The sequence below is a fragment of the Vulpes lagopus genome, chromosome 3 (assembly GCF_018345385.1).
Source record: "Vulpes lagopus strain Blue_001 chromosome 3, ASM1834538v1, whole genome shotgun sequence".
In the NCBI taxonomy this organism is placed as follows: Eukaryota; Metazoa; Chordata; class Mammalia; order Carnivora; family Canidae; genus Vulpes; species Vulpes lagopus.
Genome location: NC_054826.1, coordinates 90,469,748 through 90,491,032, shown reverse-complemented (window position 1 = coordinate 90,491,032; position 21,285 = coordinate 90,469,748). Strand labels below are relative to the sequence as shown.

Genomic DNA, 21,285 nt, shown 5'->3' with positions numbered 1-21,285 from the left:
AATAGCGAGGAAGACAAAAAAAAAAAAAAAAAGAAAGAAAGAAAAGTCCAACTTAAGGATTTTGTCTGTTGTTCAGGAGAAAAACAAAACAAGAGCAAAAGCAATAATTAAATAGAGAATGCTAAAAAGTTGTGTCTAGTGGAAAGAAGGACTAAGTCGACATAACAGAAAAAGCTTCCTGAGATCCAGGCCACGTAATAAAAGACCCATTCTGCCCAATATATGATTTTAAATAAATAAAAATTACAAGTGTCAGATAGAACAAAACAGGTTCTCTACAAGGAACATAAAACAAATTGTCCTCCAACTTCTCTACAAAGCACAAAAATTGGTGAACACACATCAGAAAGAATTTCTGATGGTGTATCATGTCTGCCACTTTCCTTAGAGGAAGATTGTGGCAGGCACCACTTGTGGCATACCCAGCAACCACTCCTCTCCCATCTTCCTTTCTTAGAAAAACTTGATTTGATTTGGGAGACCAATGAGTCAAGCCTCAAGGGTGGATCAGAACAGATCCAAGGTGGGCAAGCCATCATATCCCCCCTTGCCAGGTATCCATCTTCTTAAGTCCCGCTGAGGCTGGGAGCAAGCATGTGATTCTGCTTGGACCAATGACATGTAAAGGGAACACCTGCCAGGAGCCTTCTGAGAAAGGTTTCCTTTATAAACTAAGAGAACAATCAGCACAAAGAAGGCCTCTTGCTGCCATGTCACCCCACTGCGAACACGGTTCTGATGCCCAAAGTTGTAGCAACCTTCCTTCTGCCAAAAGGCAACATGGATGAAGGTGAGCCTCCAGCAGGCTGAGGATGGGGGTACAAAAGACCAAGCTTCAGGATGACATCACTGAGGCTCTGCTCCTGTCCCGATGGTCCACTCCAGACATCCCTCTATTTAACTCATGGTTAGTTGTTTGTTTGTTTTTTACTTCTGAGAATATTGAGGATACAAATATTAATAGGCAAAGCACAGAAAGAAAGTGCATCATCATCATTGCATCATTTGAGAAACAATAGGCCAAACAAAATTGGACAAGTTTGTCAAATGAAGGCTGTATCAGAGTTTTCATGAAGCTGATATATTTTCTGGAACTTCAAGAGATGAAATGCCTGAAGTATGAAACATTTCTACAATTTATTTGATCATGGAATTTTAGTTTTCCCTCCAGGGAGCATCTGGAAGAGTAAGGTACTACATAAAATTCTATGAGAAATGATTGCAGGATACTGCAGTGAACATTTCATGTCCCAAGAACTGTATATTCAACCATATTTTTATTTTGTGAACAAAGTTACAGAAGGATCTCTTCAAATCTGCAAAGGGCTTGAAAACAGGTCTTTTGGGTAATCCCTTGATCTCCACTATGAAAAATTACAAAAAAGTTCTCCAGCAAACTGAGAGAACTATAATTCACAATTTGAATATAAGAAATTTCGAGTATAGGGATCCCTGGGTGGCGCAGCGGTTTGGCGCCTGCCTTTGGCCCAGGGCGCGATCCTGGAGACCCGGGATCGAATCCCACGTCGGGCTCCCGGTGCATGGAGCCTGCTTCTCCCTCTGCCTGTGTCTCTGCCTCTCTCTCTATCTCTCTGTGACTATCATAAATAAATAAAAATTTAAAAAAAAATTAAAAAAAAAAAAAAAAAAAAGAAATTTCGAGTATAGGGGCACCTGGGTGGCTCAGTTGGTTAAGTGACTGACCTTGGCTTCCACTCAGGTCATGGTCCCTATGGGTCAGGGGATCAAGCCTTGTGTTAGCCTCTCATTCAGCATGGAGTGTGCTTGAGGTTCCCTGTCTCTGTCCCTCCCCCTGCTCGTGTGTGCTCTCTCTCCCCCATATGTAAATAAACAAAACCTTTACACAAAAATAAATTTAGAGTACAAAGAAATGATAATGTAAACAAAAACGTTTTAGAGAGAAGTAAAATGAGCTGTTGTAAATACGGATGCAAAACTAAACACAAACACTAAAAATATTCTGGAAAAAGAATACCTAATGATTAAAAAGAGCTATTTAATAATAGTGGACTTGTAGCTGGGACAACATGGGATAGACCCCTTTCTCCCCACTTGCCTGCCAATACCACTATAACCCTTGGAAAGAAAGTAGGTGACGACCAAAGGAGAACTCTCCAAGGTGCTAAGAGGAAGATGAACCACCCGTTTGGGAGCTAGCATTGGAGAACAACACAGTGACAGAACATTTACATTCTCCCACCCAGTGGGAGGAGACAATCCAGATCCAATGTGTCCTGTCCCTCAAACCTAGCAATGGAAGGCAGCATGGGTAGGCTCATTCCTCCCCCATATTGAATGAGAACTCCTCAGACAAAACTAGGCAAACCCACAGTGGGCAATGGGGATCTACTGGGAGCCCCACTAATGATAAACAGCTCAGGAAAATGCTCTCCTTTCCTGGAAGGACTGAAATTCCCACAGTAATATAATAGGGTGGCCCCAGCAAGAAGGCCCTCCACCTAAACAAGTGGCCCAGCCCAAGAAGCCTCCGTCCCTGTGGGCCTGAGACTCTCCACCTCTGCCCAAACACTGAGGTCAGCGGTAAGATGGATTTCACCGTAGATCCATTGGATTAAGTGGATTTCGATAAGCACCTGACCTGGGAAGCGTTTTTTGTCTTCCACTGTTAGGGGAGAATCCCATCACAAGAGGCACCTGACTTAGGAAGCCTCTTGCCTAAGGATCTCCACCCCCCAAAAAGAGAAACCCATAATCCTGGCCCAAGAAAACCCTTTCCACCCCTCAAGCAGCATGAGGACAGATGAGTGGGAGACCCTGCAGCACCAGATAAACCAAGCAGACTAAACCATCACCATAAAGGGTGTAAAATGAAACTGTCATTTAGAACCATGGCCCACGAAAGTAAGCCAGGACCTGCATGCTAATCCTAAACAGGGTGGCTGCCCCTAAAAATAATCGATGTAAATAGAACCCAGCGTCCACTAGTATATTAGGCAAATTATCCAGGATACAATAGGAAATCACCTATCAACTGAAGAACTAAGAAAATCACAACTTGAATGAGAAAAGACACTTAATGGACACCAATATGTATATGAACCAGACACTGGAATTATCTGATAAGGATTTTAAAGAAGGCATCATAAAAATCCTTCAATAATCGATCACATGTTCTCTTGAAACAAGTGAAAAAATGAAAAAAATTTAAGGAGGAAATAGACGTTACTGAAAAGAATCAAATGAAAATTACAGAAGTAAAAAATACAATTGCAGAAATTAAAAAGTTGCTGGGATACTGGAGATGACAGAGAAAAAGTGAACTTGAAGACAGATCATGAGTTCACTCAATGTGAACAACAGAAAGAAAAGGCACATATATGTAATACGTTACACATGTCTTAGATAGAAGTCTATATGTATATAAAGATTTATTCAATAGAAAATCAGACTTAATATGTAAAATTTTAAGCTATATAACTTTTTAGGAAAAAAAAAAAAAACACAGAAAATCTTTGTGATCCAGGCCTAGGCCAAGAGATCTTAGACTTGATACCAAAAGCCAAGAGGATAGAAAGATAAGCTGAAAGAAAGATATGCTGGGAGAACATACTTACAAGCAACCTATGTCACAAAGGAGTAGCACCTAGAATACATAAAGAATTCTCAAATCTCAACAGTAAAACCGAACAAAACCAAAACAACTACCTAATGAGAATATGAGCTAAAGACACAAATAGACATGAACAGAAGGGGACATATAGGTGGTAAATAAGCACTGGAAAAGATTAGCCACCACGGGAATGTAAATGATACAGTGGGATATCGCTACACACCTAGGAGCGTGGCTAACAATCCTAAAGTTGGTAGGGATATGAAGAAACTGGATCACTTGCACATCGCTGGTAAAAAATGTGAAATACAGCTGTCATGCTGGGGAACCATTTAGCAGTGTTCTATAAAACAAACACACAATTACTTTATGCTCCAGCAACTGTACTTGAGGGCATTTATTCTAGAGAAATGAGAACTTATGCTCACACAAAAACCTTCACACAAATGTTAACAGCGGCTTTCTTCATAAGAGCCAAGAACAAGAACCTGAAACAGCCAGATGTCCCTCACATGTAAATGGTTAAATAAACTGTGGTACATCCATACCGTGATGCAGTATTCCAAGCAGAAAGGAGCAAACTACTGATACATACAACTTGAATGAATCTCAAGGATATTATGCTGAGTGAAAAAAGGTCAATCCCAAAAGGTCACATACTGCAGGATTCCATTTACAAAAAGTATTTGACTGACAAAATGTGAGAAGTGAAAAATAGATTAGTGGTTGGCAGCAGTTAGGGAGAGCGCTGGGGGTGTGGGCTGAGATGGAACTGTTCACTCTCTTGATTGTGGAGGCAGATACACAAACCTACACATAAGACAAAACTGTATTGCAGTAAACATGTACACACACAAACATGGGTACCAGTAAAACTGGGGAAAGCCAAAGAATATTGGTGAGTTTTATCAGTATCAAAATCCTCACTTACGATACTGTATTATGACTTTGCAAAATATTACTGCTTACGGGAAAATTGAGTAAGTGTCACTCGCGATATTTCTAAATTATTTCTGAAAACTGCATGTGAATCTATACCTATTTCAACAACAATTTAAAAAAGACAGTGAAGAGAGAAATCAGAGAATAAATATAAGCCGAATTTTGTGTTAAGGAAAAGTCAGAAGCTATTTATTCTTTTGGCTGATATTCAGACAAATATTATTTTAACTGCATATTTCATAAAAGTAAAAAGGATTATAACATCATTTAAAAGATAAAGCATATAAAACAATCAGTTTAGCAAAAGACAGAAAACAAAGGACATTGCTTAAAATCAAAATGATAATATAGGACCACTGAACTGTGAACAAACACCAGTCGTAAAGGATTGCCAAGGGATTAAAGTAAATTCTATTAAATCTGTCTATTAAAAGACAAATTCTCTCCAACTGGCTTATGAAAGCCAATCTGACACTATGATTCTTTTAAAGAGAAGGGTCCTTAAAAAGTGGAATTTCTTAAAGGAAAAGGATGGATATGGATATGCCCGGTAGCAGCAATAAAATGAAAATGAGAGGAAGTTAATATTAATATCAGAAAAGGAGCATTTAAGACAAAAATGGGGGATGGGCCGAGAGGCCATCTGTAGTATAAACGGTAATACTGGGTACTAAGGAAATGCCACAGTTTGATCTAGTGACTAGCTCCACCTCCAAAACCAGCCTGGAGCCTGCCCCTCCTCACCGGCTCGGCTCCCCCCCACCCCCCCGGGCGAGCCATCAGCGCGTCTGCCCAGGTCGGAAGGAACTGGCCGAGCGCCCACTTCCATTCCCGCCCCCTGCCCCCCACCCCGCAGCAGGCACACTGTTGGCCTGGAGATCGCATCACGCCACTGCGCGGCTGCAACCACTCCAAAGAGCACTATTTCTACATAAAACTAGGTCCAGACTCCTTGTTTGCTGGGACCTGAGACAGAGTCCCGCCCTAAGTGTCAATCCACGCCTTCTCAACAGCAGCGAAGCCCTCAATTTTAAAATCTGGGAACGCGGCTGTCCAGAGGAAAGACTACATTTCCCGACACCCCTTGCCGCTGGGTGGGCAACGCGACCGACGCCTGGCCGTCCACGTGACTAACCTCCGGCCAATGGGGCAGGAGTGGGCGTGGTCTGCGCCACTTGGGCCAAGCTTGGAGCTGGGGCCGCCCCCGTGCGCGTGCGCCGCCGCCCGGGCCGAGCTCGGCGCGGGGCAGGGGCTGGCGGCCGAGCCGCGGGAGTGTTCGCGTCACCGTTGGGGCGTCTCGCCCAGTCTCCGGTGAACCCGCGCCCTACACGAGCCCGCGAGGGCCGACAGAGGCTGGTCCGCTGGCCTCTTCAGCGCATCTCCTAGCACGCTTCCGCTGCCTGCCAGGCGTTACCCAAGCTGGCCTCACCTCGGGGCCCCAGAGCTGCCCCGGCGCCCGGCGCTGGGAGCTCGGAGCTGGGAGCTGGGAGCTGGGAGCTCGGAGCTGGGAGCTGGGAGCTGGGAGCTCGCACACTGGAGCTCTGTCACGCCCGGGGGGCCCAGGTGCCGCTTGGCGCCCCTCCGCACACTCCGCTGACGCCCTGCGGTGGTGGCCCGATGTTACCTGGGCGGAGGGAGTCTGCCCTCCACCCCGCACACTAGAATAGACACTGCGCGAGAGCCAGACACGTGCCCGCGGCCGCGGCTCGGACCGCACGGGCCCGACCAGAGCCTCGGGAAGCACGGCTGGGTGGGCCACTTGAGCAGCCGGAGAGTGATGACAGCATCAAAGACACACACAGAAAACGAAAGGAACAGAGCGAGACACTGCGCACTGTCGATCTGACACAGCCCGGGCGGGTGCAGAGCATCCCGGGGCAGCCAAGACTGTAATGGGGCTGTTAGTGGGAGGAGAGCCCGTGAAGGGGTCCGCGCAGCCGCCGAGCCACCGAGCGGGAGGCGAGCACGTGCGGAGACCCACGGAGGGGCACGACCGACGAAGAAGAGATGACAGGAGTGGCACCCTATGACTGCCAGGGAATCACAAAGTGAGGAGTTGACAACACAGGATTCAACAAAGCATTCGGTGATACTCCCTGAGGTCACTGTTGAGTGAAGAAAGGTGCTAACTGCAGTGGCAGACCGCAGAGTAAGCGGTAACACGAGCCAGCAGAATCCCAGCCTGCTCCTAAAGCTATACTAATAGGAAAGTCCTATCGGAATTCCTTCATTCATAAAAAAAAGAACTGAATATAATAATCCTTTTTTTTAAAGATTTTATTTATTTATGTGAGACAGTAAGAGAGAGAGCACAAGCGGGAAGGAGGGTCAGAGGCAGAGGGAGAAGCAGACTCCTCCGTCAGCAGGGAGAACAATGTGGTCTCCATCCCAGGACCCTGAGACCATGGCCTGAGCCAAAGGCAGATGCGTAACCACCTGAGCCTCCCAGGCCCCCCTAAAATAATCCTTTAACACAGAAATTTATAAATAATAACAGTAAAGAAAGCAGAAAGGAAATGAAGATAGGAAACAGGGAAAAAACAAAGGAAATTTTTTTCAAAAAATCAGTAAAATAAATAACTTTATGGCATACATTAATTCAAAATAAGAAAAACAAAAATTACTATTAAGAGAAGCTATAGGGCAGCCCGGGGGGCTCAGCGGTTTAGCCCCGCCTTAAGCCCAGGGCCTGATCCTGGAGACCGGGGATCGAGTCCCACGTGGGGCTCCCTGCATGGAGCCTGCTTCTCCCTCTGCTGTGTCTCTGCCTCTCTCTCTCTCTCTCTCTCTCTCTCTGTCTCGAATGAATGAATGAATGAATGAATAAATAAATAAATAAATAGATAGATAAACAAATAAATAAATAAGAGAGAAGCTGTAACACTCCATTTGTGGTGAGAACAGCATAATATCTATAGATGTGGACTCACTCTCTTGTACATCTGAAACTACTGTAACATTTGAGTGCCAAATATACTCAGATAAAGAAGTTTTTTTTTTACTTTTAAGAAGAGGTACAAATTTCCAGTTACAAGATAAATAAGTACTAGGGATATAAAGTACAACCTAATAACCATAGTTAACTCTGCTGTGTGGTGTAATTGGAAGTTGCTGAGAGAGAAGATTCTGAGCATTCTCATCAGAGGGAAAAAATATTTTTCTTTTTTTGCATCTAAATGGGATGACCAATGTCAAACTTACTTTGGTAATCAATTCACAATATATGTAAGTCAAATCACTGTGAAGTATGCCTTATATTGACAAAGTGCTGTATGTCAATTATTTCTCAATAAAGCTGGAAAATAAGGGGGAAAAAGCTGTAGTAATGGTAAAAAGATACTGGCAAATAAATTTTTAAACGATTTTGTGTACAAGTACATGTTTGTAAATTAAGTAATTTTGAAGAATTGGAAACTTCCTGAAGATAATATAAAATTTCAAAACAGACTAAAGAACAATTAAAAGTTACCGTCAAAGAAATACCTCAAAAAAAGATCCCCAAAACCAAAAGAAAAACCGTACCACTAGATCTAGGCAGTTCTATGAACTAGGCCACTCAAATTTAAGGTCATAAATAAATGTATACAGTATATAATTTATTGTAGGTGACAAAATATGATAGAAACTTGACAAATGAATTTTATCATGGTAGAACAATATATTTAAAAACCTAACAATGACACTTACAGTTTTGTATAAACTAGAGGCCACTTTTATTTATAAATATGGATGAAGAAATCAAAATTGGTGTCAAATCAAATTTTAAAATTGCATTACAAATTCAAATTACACTAAGAAAACAACCTATCATGACAACTAACATTAATCTTAGGAATGTAAAAATCGTTTAATATTATGAAGCTTATTAATCATTATATCAGTAAGTTAAATATGAATAATCATGTGATCTTATGAGATATTCAAAGGACATTTGCAAAAAGTTATCATATATCCATATTAAATAAACTGTTGGTAAGTAAGAAGTTAATTTCCTAATATCAACATCAAATCTCACCCTTCTCATTTATAACTAATAAGCAGGTTTCGTTAATATACATGGAACTGAAATAGTGTCAGATAGAAGGAAACAAAATCACTGCAATCTGTAGACAAAGTCACCTACAGAACCAAAAAAAAAAAAAAAAAAAAATCCAACTGAAAAGTACATGACCTCTAAAGAGAGAATTCAGTAAGGAAGTCAGATACAAGCCAAAATTCCCAAACCCTGATAATGGCAGAAAGTGGTTAGAAACTTACAATGACAAAATTCAAATCGTATTTATAATGGTAAAAAGATAAAGATCTACACGGTGGCATCTCAACAAACGTGTGGGAGTGCAACCAGAGTCTGGCAGAGAGAGGATCGGGAGCTTGGTGAGAAGGACCCACGCGCCACGGAAGGCGGCTTGGGTTCCTTCCTCTCACCTCCCCGGCTGAGCCTGTGAACCTCAGAAACTCTGTCCTGTGGCAACAAGATCCCTGGAGCTGTGGTCAGAAGGTGTCTCCAGCAAACAACTGCGCCATCTCACTTACATGAGACATCCGAGTCAAACCCACAGAAGCAGAGTAGAATGTGGGTGCCAAGGGCTGGGAGCAGGGGAGCCGGGTGGATCATGGTCAGAGGGGACACAGTCTCAGCTGCGCACGATCAACGGGGTCTGGACAGCTACCATCCAGCATTAGTGCCTATAGCTAACAATGTGGGGTGCTTAAAATTTGCTAAGAGGGTAGATCTTCTGTGTTCTTCTCACACACACAAAGAAGGAGCAGCAGCAACAAGGAGTGGGGAGGAAACACTGGAAGAGGCCAGATTTGCGTATCTACCTTGATGGTGGTGATGGTTTCGTGAATGTACACTTCCCTCCAGACTCTGAGTTGTGCATATTAAATATGGACAGCTTTACACGTGAATCATATTTCGATAAAGTGCTTTATTTTTAGAAAGTGTCTCCAGGACACTGCAGCACAGGGACCCCTGTCCCCTGCAGAAGCCTGCCTTTGGGTGCTGCTTGTTGCGGGGTTTTTGAGGATCTGTCTGCCTGGCCCCGGGGAGGTCCCCATCAGCTTTCACACCTGCCTAGCTCCTTTCTCTGCTTCCTGTGCGCTTTCATGAAAGATTCTACCCTTGAGAAAATCAGCCCACCATCTTTCCTTTTCTCCTGTCCTCTGCATTTAGGTAACTGTAGATGAGGTAACTGTCCCGAGAGTCTACAGGGCTCATATTACACACAGGCCCTGTGTGTTAGACCTCTGAGGGTAAGTAGATTGAATAAAAGAAAAGAACTTCATATAAAATTTGGGAAGATTCAGGGTGTCTTGGGTGGCTCAGTCAGTTGAGTGTAGGACTCTAGATCTCACTCAGGTTTTGATCTCAAGGTTGTGAGTTCAAGCCTCACATCAAGCTCCGTGCTGGGCATGGAGCCTGCTTAACTAACTTGGGGAGATTCTATTTAGATATAAGAATGAAGCCACTGGTGCCAGCACTTTCCTGATAATGTGACCAGTGATGTTCTCCTCTTACTGGCTGAGGTCACTTGTCAGCGCATCCCAGGCACGGACTCAAGAACCAGTTATGAGTTTATTTAGGAAAGGTTTTAAAAATTATTTTCAGGTTTTTTTTTTTTTTTCCGATTCCAAGTTCAATTTAGACATTCTCCTAAAGTGTGAGTTTTCAACATACTAATTGATGGAAGGTGACTGCCATGCTGGGAGGAGGGAGTGCTGACAGCTGGCCTTGGGCTTCCTGTGCCTTCCACAGCAGAGGGCCACACAGAGATTTGGGTGGGTGGCCCCCAATCAGATGCCTCCATGCGTTTTCCCTTCTGGTGGTTGATGGCTGCAATTTTGATTATATGCTTTTATACTCTTCTACCAACTTTGCACTTTGTTTACCAAGACAATGGGCATGTCTATTAAGAACTCCACTATTTTACCACTGAAAATAGTTGTTTCATAATATGATTCTGTTAACTTGAGGTTTTGTTAATTTCACTGACTAATAACAGAATAGATCAGATAGCTTAATGTAGAAATTTCAGGAAATAGAAATAAGGATAAATAAAAAAATGCCATTAGCCTTTATCCCAATCCATAACAATTAACATTGTCAGAATTACTGCATTGACCAATTGTATGGTTTTGTTTTTTAAATATTTTATTTATTTATTCATGAGAGACACAGGAGGCGGGGAGGCAGAGACACAGGCAGAGGGAGAAGCAGGCTCCATGCAGGGAGCCTGATGTGGGACTCCATCCCGGGAGTCCACTCCATCCCATCTCTAGGATCACGCCCTGGGCTGAAGGCAGGCTCCAAACCGCTGAGCCACCAGGGGATTCCCTGTATGTTATTCCTTATTCTATTTGTCTATTAAGATGTTTTCAGATTGCTTTAGCAATGTTCTTCACATATGCTTTATTTTGTCCATTGCCATATTTTTCCTGTTCCATTTTGAAATTTTTTTTTTTTTAAAAAAGAGTTTACTTATTATTCAAGACATAGAGGGAGGGAAAGGCAGAGACATAGGCAGAGGGAGAAGCAGGCTCTGCACGGGAGAGTGGGACCGTGGGATCATGACCTGAGCCAAAGGCAGATGCTCAAATGCTGAGCCACCCAGGCGTCCCTGAAAATTCTTTCAATTAGTAGTTTAAAAAGATGACGATGACTTTTTAAAAACAAAGAGGAAAAAGAAATCACTAATTTTTGTTTTGTTTTCTTGAAAAGGTGGCAACACTGTTTTTGCGATTTTATTTGTGCAGGTATGTGTACTATTTTGATAAAGAGCAGTAACAAGTATTGGGACCTATTTAACTCCCCCTTCCTTTTTTTTTTTTTTTTTTCTTTCACCAGGCAGTCTTGAAAGCTATGTGAAATTTTCCCTGCATCTCTGTACAGAGAATGAACCTGCCTCCAGCATCTCCTTTCTCACCCTCTCTTCCCCACCCAGTGGTACTTCTACTAAATTATTGTCTTGTTCTTAGTTTTTAAATAAACTGACAAATGACCAAAAAAAAACCCCAATTTAATAGTTTAATACTTTTAAAAATATTTTACTTATTTTATTTGAGAGAGAAAGTGAGTGGGCAGGGGGAGAGAGACTCTCAAGAGGACTTTGTACTGAGCACAGAGCCTGATGCAGGGCTCGATCTCATGACCCTGAGATCATGCTCTGAGCTGAAATCAAGAGTTGGATGCTTAAGCTACTGAGCCACCCAGGTGCCCCACTTTAATACTTTTATTTATGATCCTTCCATTGTGTTAACCCTTAGAAAGGCATTTCCTACTTAGGTAACTAGTTACCTATTGACATATGATTTCTCCACCTTTTAAAAACAGTTAAAACCTATAGACTAACACTTATGAATATGGATAAATATGAGAAACACCAACTACAAAGGTCTGGCTCAGACCAGTAAGTGGGACCAGATGCCAGGCTCCCTGAAATTTCAGTGGCTTTCAAACCAGAGTGAGCGTCAGAGTCATCTGCAGGGCTCACTGAAACCCAGGCTGCTGGACCCCCCCCCCCCGACTTTCCAATTCAGTGAGTGGTGGGACCCTAACATTTGCGTTTCTAACAGGTTCCAGGTGATGCTGGTGCTGCTGGTTCAGGAACCACACTTCAGGACTTCTGCTGATGATGCTAATGCTTTCCATACTCCATATTTCACAAGTGAAATCACTTTGGGAATTCAAGCACTAGCTGTCAATCTAATGGGCCTTGTGATGGGCACCGCTTCTGAAAGCTATTTAGGTTCTGTTCGATGATTAAGATCTAGGGAGCAGCAGTTTTTAGATCCAAAACTCTGATAGAGTGGCACATTGACAAAATACTGGGGGAAGAAAGATCCTGTTGGTGCCAGATTTGATGTGAAGAGAGACTCAGCCTCCTGCAGTGCAATTTATTCTTAATGTTAAGACAGTGAAGATCTCAGTGTTTTCTAGGCCTTGGCCCCCTGCAACAAATACCTCACATGTTGGACTATGATTTCTTCTGTTTTTTTGTTGTTGTTGTTGTTGTTATTGTTGTTTATTTGTTTGGTTGCTTGCCCTGCAAGTTTTACCAACAGTCAGCCTCATGGGCCAGGTAATCTCCAGTTTTACAGATGAAAAAATTATAGATATATTTTTTAAATATTTTATTTATCTATTCATGAGAGACACAGAGAGAGAGGCAGAGACAGAGGCAGAGGGAGAAGCAGGCTCGATGCAGGGAGCTCGATGTGGGACTTGATCCCAGGATCCCAGGGTCATGACCTGAGCTGAAGGCAGATGCTCACTCAGCCACCCAGATGCCCCTGAATTATAGATATTTAATAGGGTCTTAACTTGCTAGGAATTTCATTTTCTTTCCTTTAATTTTCTTTCTCTGATGTTAGAATTAACTCATGCCCACTGTCGAGATTTTGGAAAATACAGAAAGATGGGATCGCTCATCATCCTACCACACATGACAGATCACTGTTAACATTTTGATATATTTCTTTCCCGTACTTTTAGGCATAACAGATCGGATCATAATGTAGCTTTGTGTAGTGCTCCTTTCATATGTCATGAGCATGGAACATCAAGTGCTTTCAATTGCCCATGAGTCAAGAATTTTAAGCACAGTGCCCTGCTCGTCTCAGCTGTATCCCTGGGACCAGCACATACATGGCCTAAGCAAAAACTCTGGGCCCCGGGCCAGTAAGGAGTGGCCTTTGGATCAGAGCACAGGTCAGCAATCAGGAGTCGGACCATAGTAGAAATGGAAAGCCATGGAAGACATGAGACCAGAGCAAGGGTCTGGGATGGAGGGACAGAGGCCAAGCCTGGAGAGATTCCTGGGGAGCAGCTGTAGGGATCTGACTACATCTGCTGTGTATTCTCCCACCAGATGGGGAGGAGTGGACAGCTGGAAATGAAGCCGAGCAGGCCTGCAGTTGGGAGAAGTCAGCATGGCAGTCCTTGATGTGGACCAAATCCGGGGGTGGGTGTCCCACACATTTTTATGTGAGGATAATTCAGTGTCTTGGATATTGCACACAGCTGTGAGATAAACGAGCTATGACGGTGACCAGCTTGCACATGCATAGGCAAGCAAGGCTCAGGACATTCAGCCAATACTCTGGAGCATGCACAAAAACCAGGGAGCCCATGTGAGTTTCCTGTATCTTGACCTCTAGCCTCAGATGCGCTCCCATGCACCCCGCAGCATCCAGTGAACCGATTCATTTGCTTAGATATTTATGTGTTTTATTCCTTAAGACAGAAAGTCTAAACTCATGAGGTCTTAATGCATCAGGTTTGGTTGTGATACGATAAAAATCGGTAGCAAAGGAGCCTTAAGTGTTTTACCTACACCTTCCAGTAAGACAAATCTCAGCTCTCCCAGCCAATACGGGACTCATCTCTCTTTCTTCAGAGGGAGGAGTCTGACAGAAATGTTGGCTGGACCCCCGGGCTGTAAGAGCTGTTCCATCTGCCATGATCCTCACCATGATCCTCTCTATTGCCTGCTATCTGCAATCTTGCTGCAGAACAGCGCTGCACGGTGCTGGAGGCTCCGGGGAAGACAAGACAGACAAAGGGTTGCTGTGGTGACTCAGGTAAGCCTGTGATGCAGAAACAGGGCTCTGTCCCCTTCCAGCAGGGCCATCTCCTGTATTAAGGACCCCCCTTCTTGGGTGCAAGTGGAGTCAGGGTGTGGAGCACCAATGAATGGCAGAACAGTAGTGACTCTGAGGACCCCACTTCCCTGCAGGTGCAATCAACCCAAAGCACTGAACATGAAAACCATCCCATCCTGAGCCCTAGCCCCCTTCAGCCCTTCCATTTCCTCCTCTCCATGGTCAACACACGGCAAGTCCTAAGGCTGACTTCAAACACCCTTTTGCATTTCCTTCCCAAGAATGTCACTTGCAGTAGTGGCAAACACACAGAAACCTGATGAACAAAGGGCAAGAATATAATAAAAATTTCCAGCAGTTATTACCTGCCACATAAGGGAGAGGCTCTGAACTGGCTGCCAAGACATCTGGGAACCTCACCCCAGAGGGCTTCGTACCCTGGGAGGGCAGAGACCCTGGGGTATGGCCCTCAGACCCTCCTCCTCAGGAAGGAGGCTGCGTTAGTAGCCAATTCCACCCCACCTTCACTGATACCAACTTCCTGAAAAGAGCCAGGGGCTCCTGACTTTCGGGATAAGTACCAACGGATGAATAGCTGTTGTTGCAGATCCCAGTTGCTTTTATTTTCCTCTTGGCACTGTGGCCTATAACGCAGGTGAGCAGGGAGCACAGGAGGATGATTTAATTAGCAAGAGGAGGGGCACCTGGGGGCTCAGCAGTGGAGCCTCTGCCTTCGGCTCAGGGCATGATCCCGGGGTCCTGGGATCGAGTTCCGCACTGGGCTCCCCCCACAGGGAGCCTGCTTCTCCCTCTGCCTGTGTCTCTCTCTCCCTGTGTCTATTGTGAATAAATAAATAAAATCTTTACAAATAAAAAAAATAATTAGCAAGAAGAGCCTAGTGCCTTCTAGGATCACTTCTGAGAACACAGAAAACAGCCACAGTTTTCCTCTGAGGTAAGAAGGAACCAAAGGCTGGGGAAAGCCAAGGCAGTGGGGCCAACGTCGGGCCAGAAGCTGAAGCCGATTATAGAGCCTTCCCCCTTTGTGGTAGCCAGTCTCCAAAATGGGCCCTCACGACAGCTGCCTCTGGGTATTCACCAGGAGGTGTTCCTCTCCCCCACCAAATGGGGATGGGCTACGTACCCAAGAGGGTATTCCAGAAATGATGGGGTTTGACTTACAAGGGGAGGCCAGAAATGACACCATAGCTTCTGTCTTGTGCTCTCTTGCATCATTTGTTCAGAGGGAAGCCAGCTGCCACATCATAAAGATACTCAAGCAACACTACAGGGGCTGGGGGATCCATGTGGCAAGGACCTGAGGCCTCCTGCCAATAGCCCTCATCACCTTGCCAGCCACATGGGTGAGCTACCTTGAAGCACTTCCTCTAGCCCCAAGTCAAGCCTTCAAATGACCACTGCCCCAGCCAGCATCTTAACTGCAACCTCATGACGCCGAGCAAGGACCACTCACTTGGCTGCTTTCCGATTCCTGACCCACAGAAACCATGATGCCATACATCTTTATTGTTGTTCTACATCACAAGCTACAGCGAATATATTTTGCAGCAAATAGGTCACTCACGTGCCCTGCTAAGTATAACATCCTATCTGTATCTACAAGAAACTGAATTTGTCCCTGGTGAGCAGCCTCATCAGAGTGTCTTAAGTAAACTATCTTCTCCCGCTGGAGTATCAGTAACCTCCCGATATCAATATGCCCCTGTCTGTTCAGAGGCAGAAAGACCTCATTCCGCGACTTTTCTTCTATAAATCTTCAACCACTGTAGCAAAGGAAACACACACACATATGCATGCATATACGAACATTCACGCACACACACAGAGCCTTCTTTTAAACCTGAAAAAAATCACTCAAGCACTGGGAATGTGAACTTTTTTTCCAGGAAGAACTGGATGCTCTGGACGTTTTAAGTACAATTTATTCATGCTGTTTTGGAATAGATGGGGGGGGGGGGGGATGCAGTGTGGGAGGGTACAGCTGACTACTGAGAATTGATAGATGTCTCTGTTCTCCTTTGCTAGTCATAAAATTCTGAGCTGCATGAGGACCAGCAGGACAAACCACTGCCATGGAGGCCTTGTGTCCCTGCATTCATTTAAATATTTCAGAATGGCATTTTCCCCCTTTATTTGCTTTTCCCCATCCTGTTTGTCTCCCCAGGTGAGAAAGAGGGTCTCTAAAAAGGCAAAAACAGAGACTTTGTGGACATAATAGCATGTCCGAATTATGGTAGAGGCAGTCAAGATATAGGGAGAAATATCTCCTTGCTGTGTAGATGTTCTACTATGAAGCATCTGGAAGATATACGAGGCTTCTACTTAAGGTGGAGGTTAAGTACCTAGAGCTCCTTGGCCTCCAGGGCCAGGAAAAATGCTCAGAGCCCAGAAGGCAGGTAGCATTATTCCAGACTACAGGGGGCCATGAAGGCAGAGGCAAAGGGTAGAAAGAGCACTGAGAGTGGGGAATAAAGCACAAGCGAGACGAAATAAATCAGGCAGAGAAAGAGCTCCCAAATGTTTATCCAGAGTGGATCTGTTTGGGCTGGAACACAGTTGGTGAGAAACAATGTTTCCCCATCTTCTTAACTGTGGGTTCATTTTCCCTTTCTGCCAAAGGCCCCTACCTGTATGTCCTTCCAAGTATTGAGTCACACCTGAAGGGTTACATAAGCAGTGAAATATTCTCATCACATGGCAAGTAGAACCACGGAAGTCCTTCTCTGGGGAAGGGCAGGGCCGATCATAACCACAGTTTGGGGAGGCAGTTTCAGGACACATTCTTGTGTGTCACTCTCCCCTGACCCTGGATGTCCTCCAGAGCCAGGTCCTGCCTCTCTGTTCATCTGCATTTATGCAGCTTTTCTTGGTGAGCTCATCCTTGCCTATGATTTCATGCACCAGCTCTGATGGATAATAAATCTGGATTTCCAGCCCTGGGCTCTCATCTGGGGTCCATCCCTGCATGCATCTAGCCATGGACTTGCCTCCCTCTCTTAGTTTTTGGACCCTCATCTTACAGTCAACATGGCCAACTTAGAATTCAAATCCACACAAAGACTTCTTTTTTCCATGACCCTACCCCTGCCATTCAGGGACCTTGGGATCATCTCAAGTCTTCTCTTTGCTCATGTCCTAAAACCTTTCTGCCAGCAAAGCCTGTCAGACTAAACCTTCATCATGGTCAATGATTACCCTGTGCTTATGGCCTCCACTCTATTCAAACCCATTGCGACAAGCCTGGAACTCCTTTTTTATCTCTTCGTCACTCCCTGCCATATCTCAAAGTTTGAAGCAAGTGTTCCCATTTCCTGAAGTCTTATCTGACCCCTCAAGACCACATTTGTCTCCCTTCTGGAACTGCTATTCATTCTATTCAAAAAATAGTTATTGAGAGTCTAGTGTATATAATGTGCGAGGTGCTGAGGATGCTAACCATGAGGTCCCAGGCTTCGAGAGATTAGTCTAGTAACCATCACACCAAGAATCTCTTCTGTTTTTTCTCTCTTAAAAGTGTTTCCCCAGCCAAACTCTTAAATAGCCAAGATTATGTTTTCAATGTCTTTTGTGAAACACCCAGTGACAGACTATAAGGCATGTGATGTGTTCTTACCAAGTGCTTGTTGGTTACATGCAAGATAGGTAGCAGAATAAGACTAGAGATACATGTCAACTGTAATGTTTACCTAGATTAGAGAATTATCTTTGGTTAAGAAAAAAAACACATCAAAAAATTAAAGAAACTGCACTGTACTGGAGTGATGCTTTACATGTATAACCAACAATTCAATTTAACTTGACAAATTATTTCACTCAAATTTTAAAAATAGTGGTTCACAACCCATTGCCCAAATTCCATAATCATGAACTGATAGTCACCTATTAAGACTAAAGAACGAATATCAAAATGATTTGTAGCACCTTAACAATTTGAATGTAAATATTTGAAATGTCTTAAGAGATCTTACGAGATAGAAATAGGAACAAATTGAGAAGCATCTAACACAAACTCTTAGATAAAACTATTCTGTCCTATTAAGAAAAAGGATATTGATAGGATCTAAACACATGAGGCAACCTGGCCTTCCTCTCAACAAGGATATCTTGGAACCAGGGATAGAACAGGGCTCAGGCAGTCCCAACAGTGTACTTTCTAAGTGCCCCCAGGAAAAAAACTTTTGTGTATCAGAAGTGGAGTATATTTCCTCCAAAATGGATAACTGTTTCTGGTTATATAAGGAGATAGTTAGCTCAGCCTAACTTTAAATGAGTATAGTTTTGACACTTTGTTCAGAGGATCTAGTATGGACCTCTACTTCCACATCCAGTTCTAGGAACATATGTTACTCTAGCTCAGAAGAGATCTTCACACGCTGAACAGAAGCTCAACAATTCAGAGTCAAAAGTTAGTCTCAGGCACATGTTTACTGTCAAATTTGATTTTTTTAAAAATTCATACTCACCTGCCAGAATATGCTATCTATTGTATTTCCAAGAAAACCATCGCGACCTTCTGAAGACACCAGTTTGGGCCCAAGAATTGTCATGAATTCATCAAAGTCCACCTGGCCATCCCCTGGAAAGAGAAAATATAAATGTGAGTTGAAATGTTGTTGAAATTGACCTACTACGCCCAATGAAATAAACATCATCACGCTTTTCCCCTTGGCGTGACCTCAACCAATGAAGAGCTGGCAGCTTTACTGAAAATTGTCCAACATTCTTAAAATACCAAGGGGGAGAACAAAAAACTGGCAATATTGGTACATTCAGTAACACATATGCCTAACTACTTGCCAGTAGGTCTATACCTCCGTGCCCGACCAGCACCGCTCACTCAAGTGGCCACCCTCACACCTGCTGTACCGTCCGGCCTCAATTTGCCCAGCTGTAAATTTCATAGAGATTGCAGCGTCATCCACACCTCCTCATCCTTGTCACCCACACATAAACTGAGACATCACGTCTTTCACCTCTTCCAAGCCTGTGCTTGCTCTTTCTTCCTTGTTAATTCAATCACCATCATGGTGGGAAATGTCTGCAAGAATCAATGCACCGAATTAAAATTACAACCTTACCAGTGGAGTGGCTATCTGCTCTCACACTCTCACCTCCACTCTGTCTCCCATACAGTAGTTTATTCCCCCCAAAGCATAACTGATCGTGCTTTATAAACCTTAATGGTATCTTTGATCAAAATAAGGAAATCGCTTCAGGATGGTTCGCTGCCTTTCGCTGCCTTTTACTCCCCACCTCTGCACAAAATGCCATGCTTTTTCAGAACGTCATGCCTCTGGTACATGCTGTTCCTTCCATCCAGGATGCCTTCCCCGACTTGTCTGCCTAATGAATGTCATCTCATTCTCTAAGATGGAACTTAAATATAATGTTCTCTTTTTATTTTTCTTTCTGACCCTCATCTCACTAGACAGAGTTGTTCTCCATCTACCTTCATGTGCATCAGTCCTAGAACTTATGAGCCTGTATCTCAGTCACTGATCTGTGTACCTATTTCCCACCTGCTTTGTAAGTTCTGCAAGGTCAGGGACCCAGTTTGAAACTTCTTTGTATATTCCACATGATGGCAAGCACTTTGTACGTACTCATGCAATGAACGAATGATATCTCTGGCTTGTTTTTCCTTTGCCCAGTTCCACATCTTTCATGATATTGACCAGTAAGGTGAACTTGAGCCAACTTAGATAAAAACAGACCTTCAAAGTCCTGCCTGAGCCTCGGTGACTCATCAGTGTGGCATTCTGCACCCTTAGAACTGCTCAAGAGGGCGTCTCCCCCAAGAGCTCACCACATGTTAGCCCAACTGGTGCAGATGGCCCAGGTGTCTACACATGAGTTTGCCAAAGTGTGCACACATCAATCCACTCCCAGAGTGCAACTACCTTCAAAGAGCTCTCATTCAAAACCTGTTTCAAAAAGCTGAGCAGATGTCATCACCAAGATGCCAGTAATTCAGAAAAAGAAGTCCAGAAACACACTGCAGTGTAGATTAAAAATAAAAAAAATCCAAAGGGGTAGGAGAGGAGTGATGAGTCAGTAGGAAAGGAAAATTTAGCAGCAAATGGATGGGGCAGTCACTGGGCTATTGGAGGACACTGGTTTTCCTCTCACTATTCAACAGGATAGAGGCATCTAAAATTCCACCCTCGAAATTAACTAATTCAATTTCACCTTTGAAATATTAATTAATTAGTAATTAATTAATACCACCCTCTCTGGCCATCATGAGAAGCTAATCAAGCATCACTGAGGTACCATTTTGCCTCTCAAATTAGCCAATACTTCTAGAAAGAATACTGCCCAGTGTTGGTGGAGATACAGAGAGGAGATAGGCTCTCTTATGCCTTCTTGGTCCACTCCTCCCGGATACTGATTGACAGTAATTTAAGATGCTGTAACATTCTGATGCCTTTTGACCTATAACTACTTTTTTTTTTACCAAAAATACAAGGCAAGGAAACTCTCTTAAATGCAGACTGATACATTTACCCCAAAATAGTCATCCAGTATTTGTGAAAGCAGGAAATTGGAAGCTGTAGGAAAAGAAAAGCCCACCGTTCCTGGCATTCACACTGAGCTAGTTCTATGTAGCTCCAAGTTTCAGATAGAGCACGCTTGTTAAACACTTGTATTGACCCTCTGCTCACCCCAAATCGCCCCCGCTCATTCGGGGCTAGATGGCCCGAAGGTCTCAGACTAGAATATGCATTCTCTAGAGAAATAGTTATCACCCTTGATGAGGTGAAAATGGATTCCTAGGAGACAAACAATCTCGATATTACAATGGTTTGTGGCCCTCCTTGGGCCACAGTACATAAACAGATATACAACATATCTGCACTATTAAAATTTCATGGGATAAGGCAACTAGGGAAACAAATGCTCCTGGTGGTGAGGTGGCTCTGCAAAAGAAGGAGAGGGACATGGAGGAGAAGAGGAAGAAGAGAGAGGTCCAGAAACACTGGACAAGAAGATGGCCCAAGGACTATAGATCTCCTTCCCCAGCCCTCCCTCTGGAATGGTGTTCTGTAAGCAGTGAGCATCGTTCCAATTGTCTGTCACCCATGGCAACATCTAACAGTTCACAAAGGCTGGGAAGCTCAAGGGCA

At 43.8% G+C, this 21,285-nt stretch overlaps 1 protein-coding gene across 2 annotated transcripts in view; it reads right to left on the bottom strand.

Annotated features, from left to right (window-relative positions):
- The window catches only part of CALN1 (calneuron 1), a 521,841-nt gene that overhangs the window by 168,529 nt on the left and 332,027 nt on the right, over positions 1-21,285 (bottom strand). For both annotated transcript variants that reach the window (XM_041750714.1, XM_041750713.1), the window contains one exon: positions 18,622-18,734. In XM_041750714.1, the coding sequence (XP_041606648.1) occupies positions 18,622-18,734 (113 nt within the window). The remainder of the gene's footprint in view (positions 1-18,621; positions 18,735-21,285) is intronic.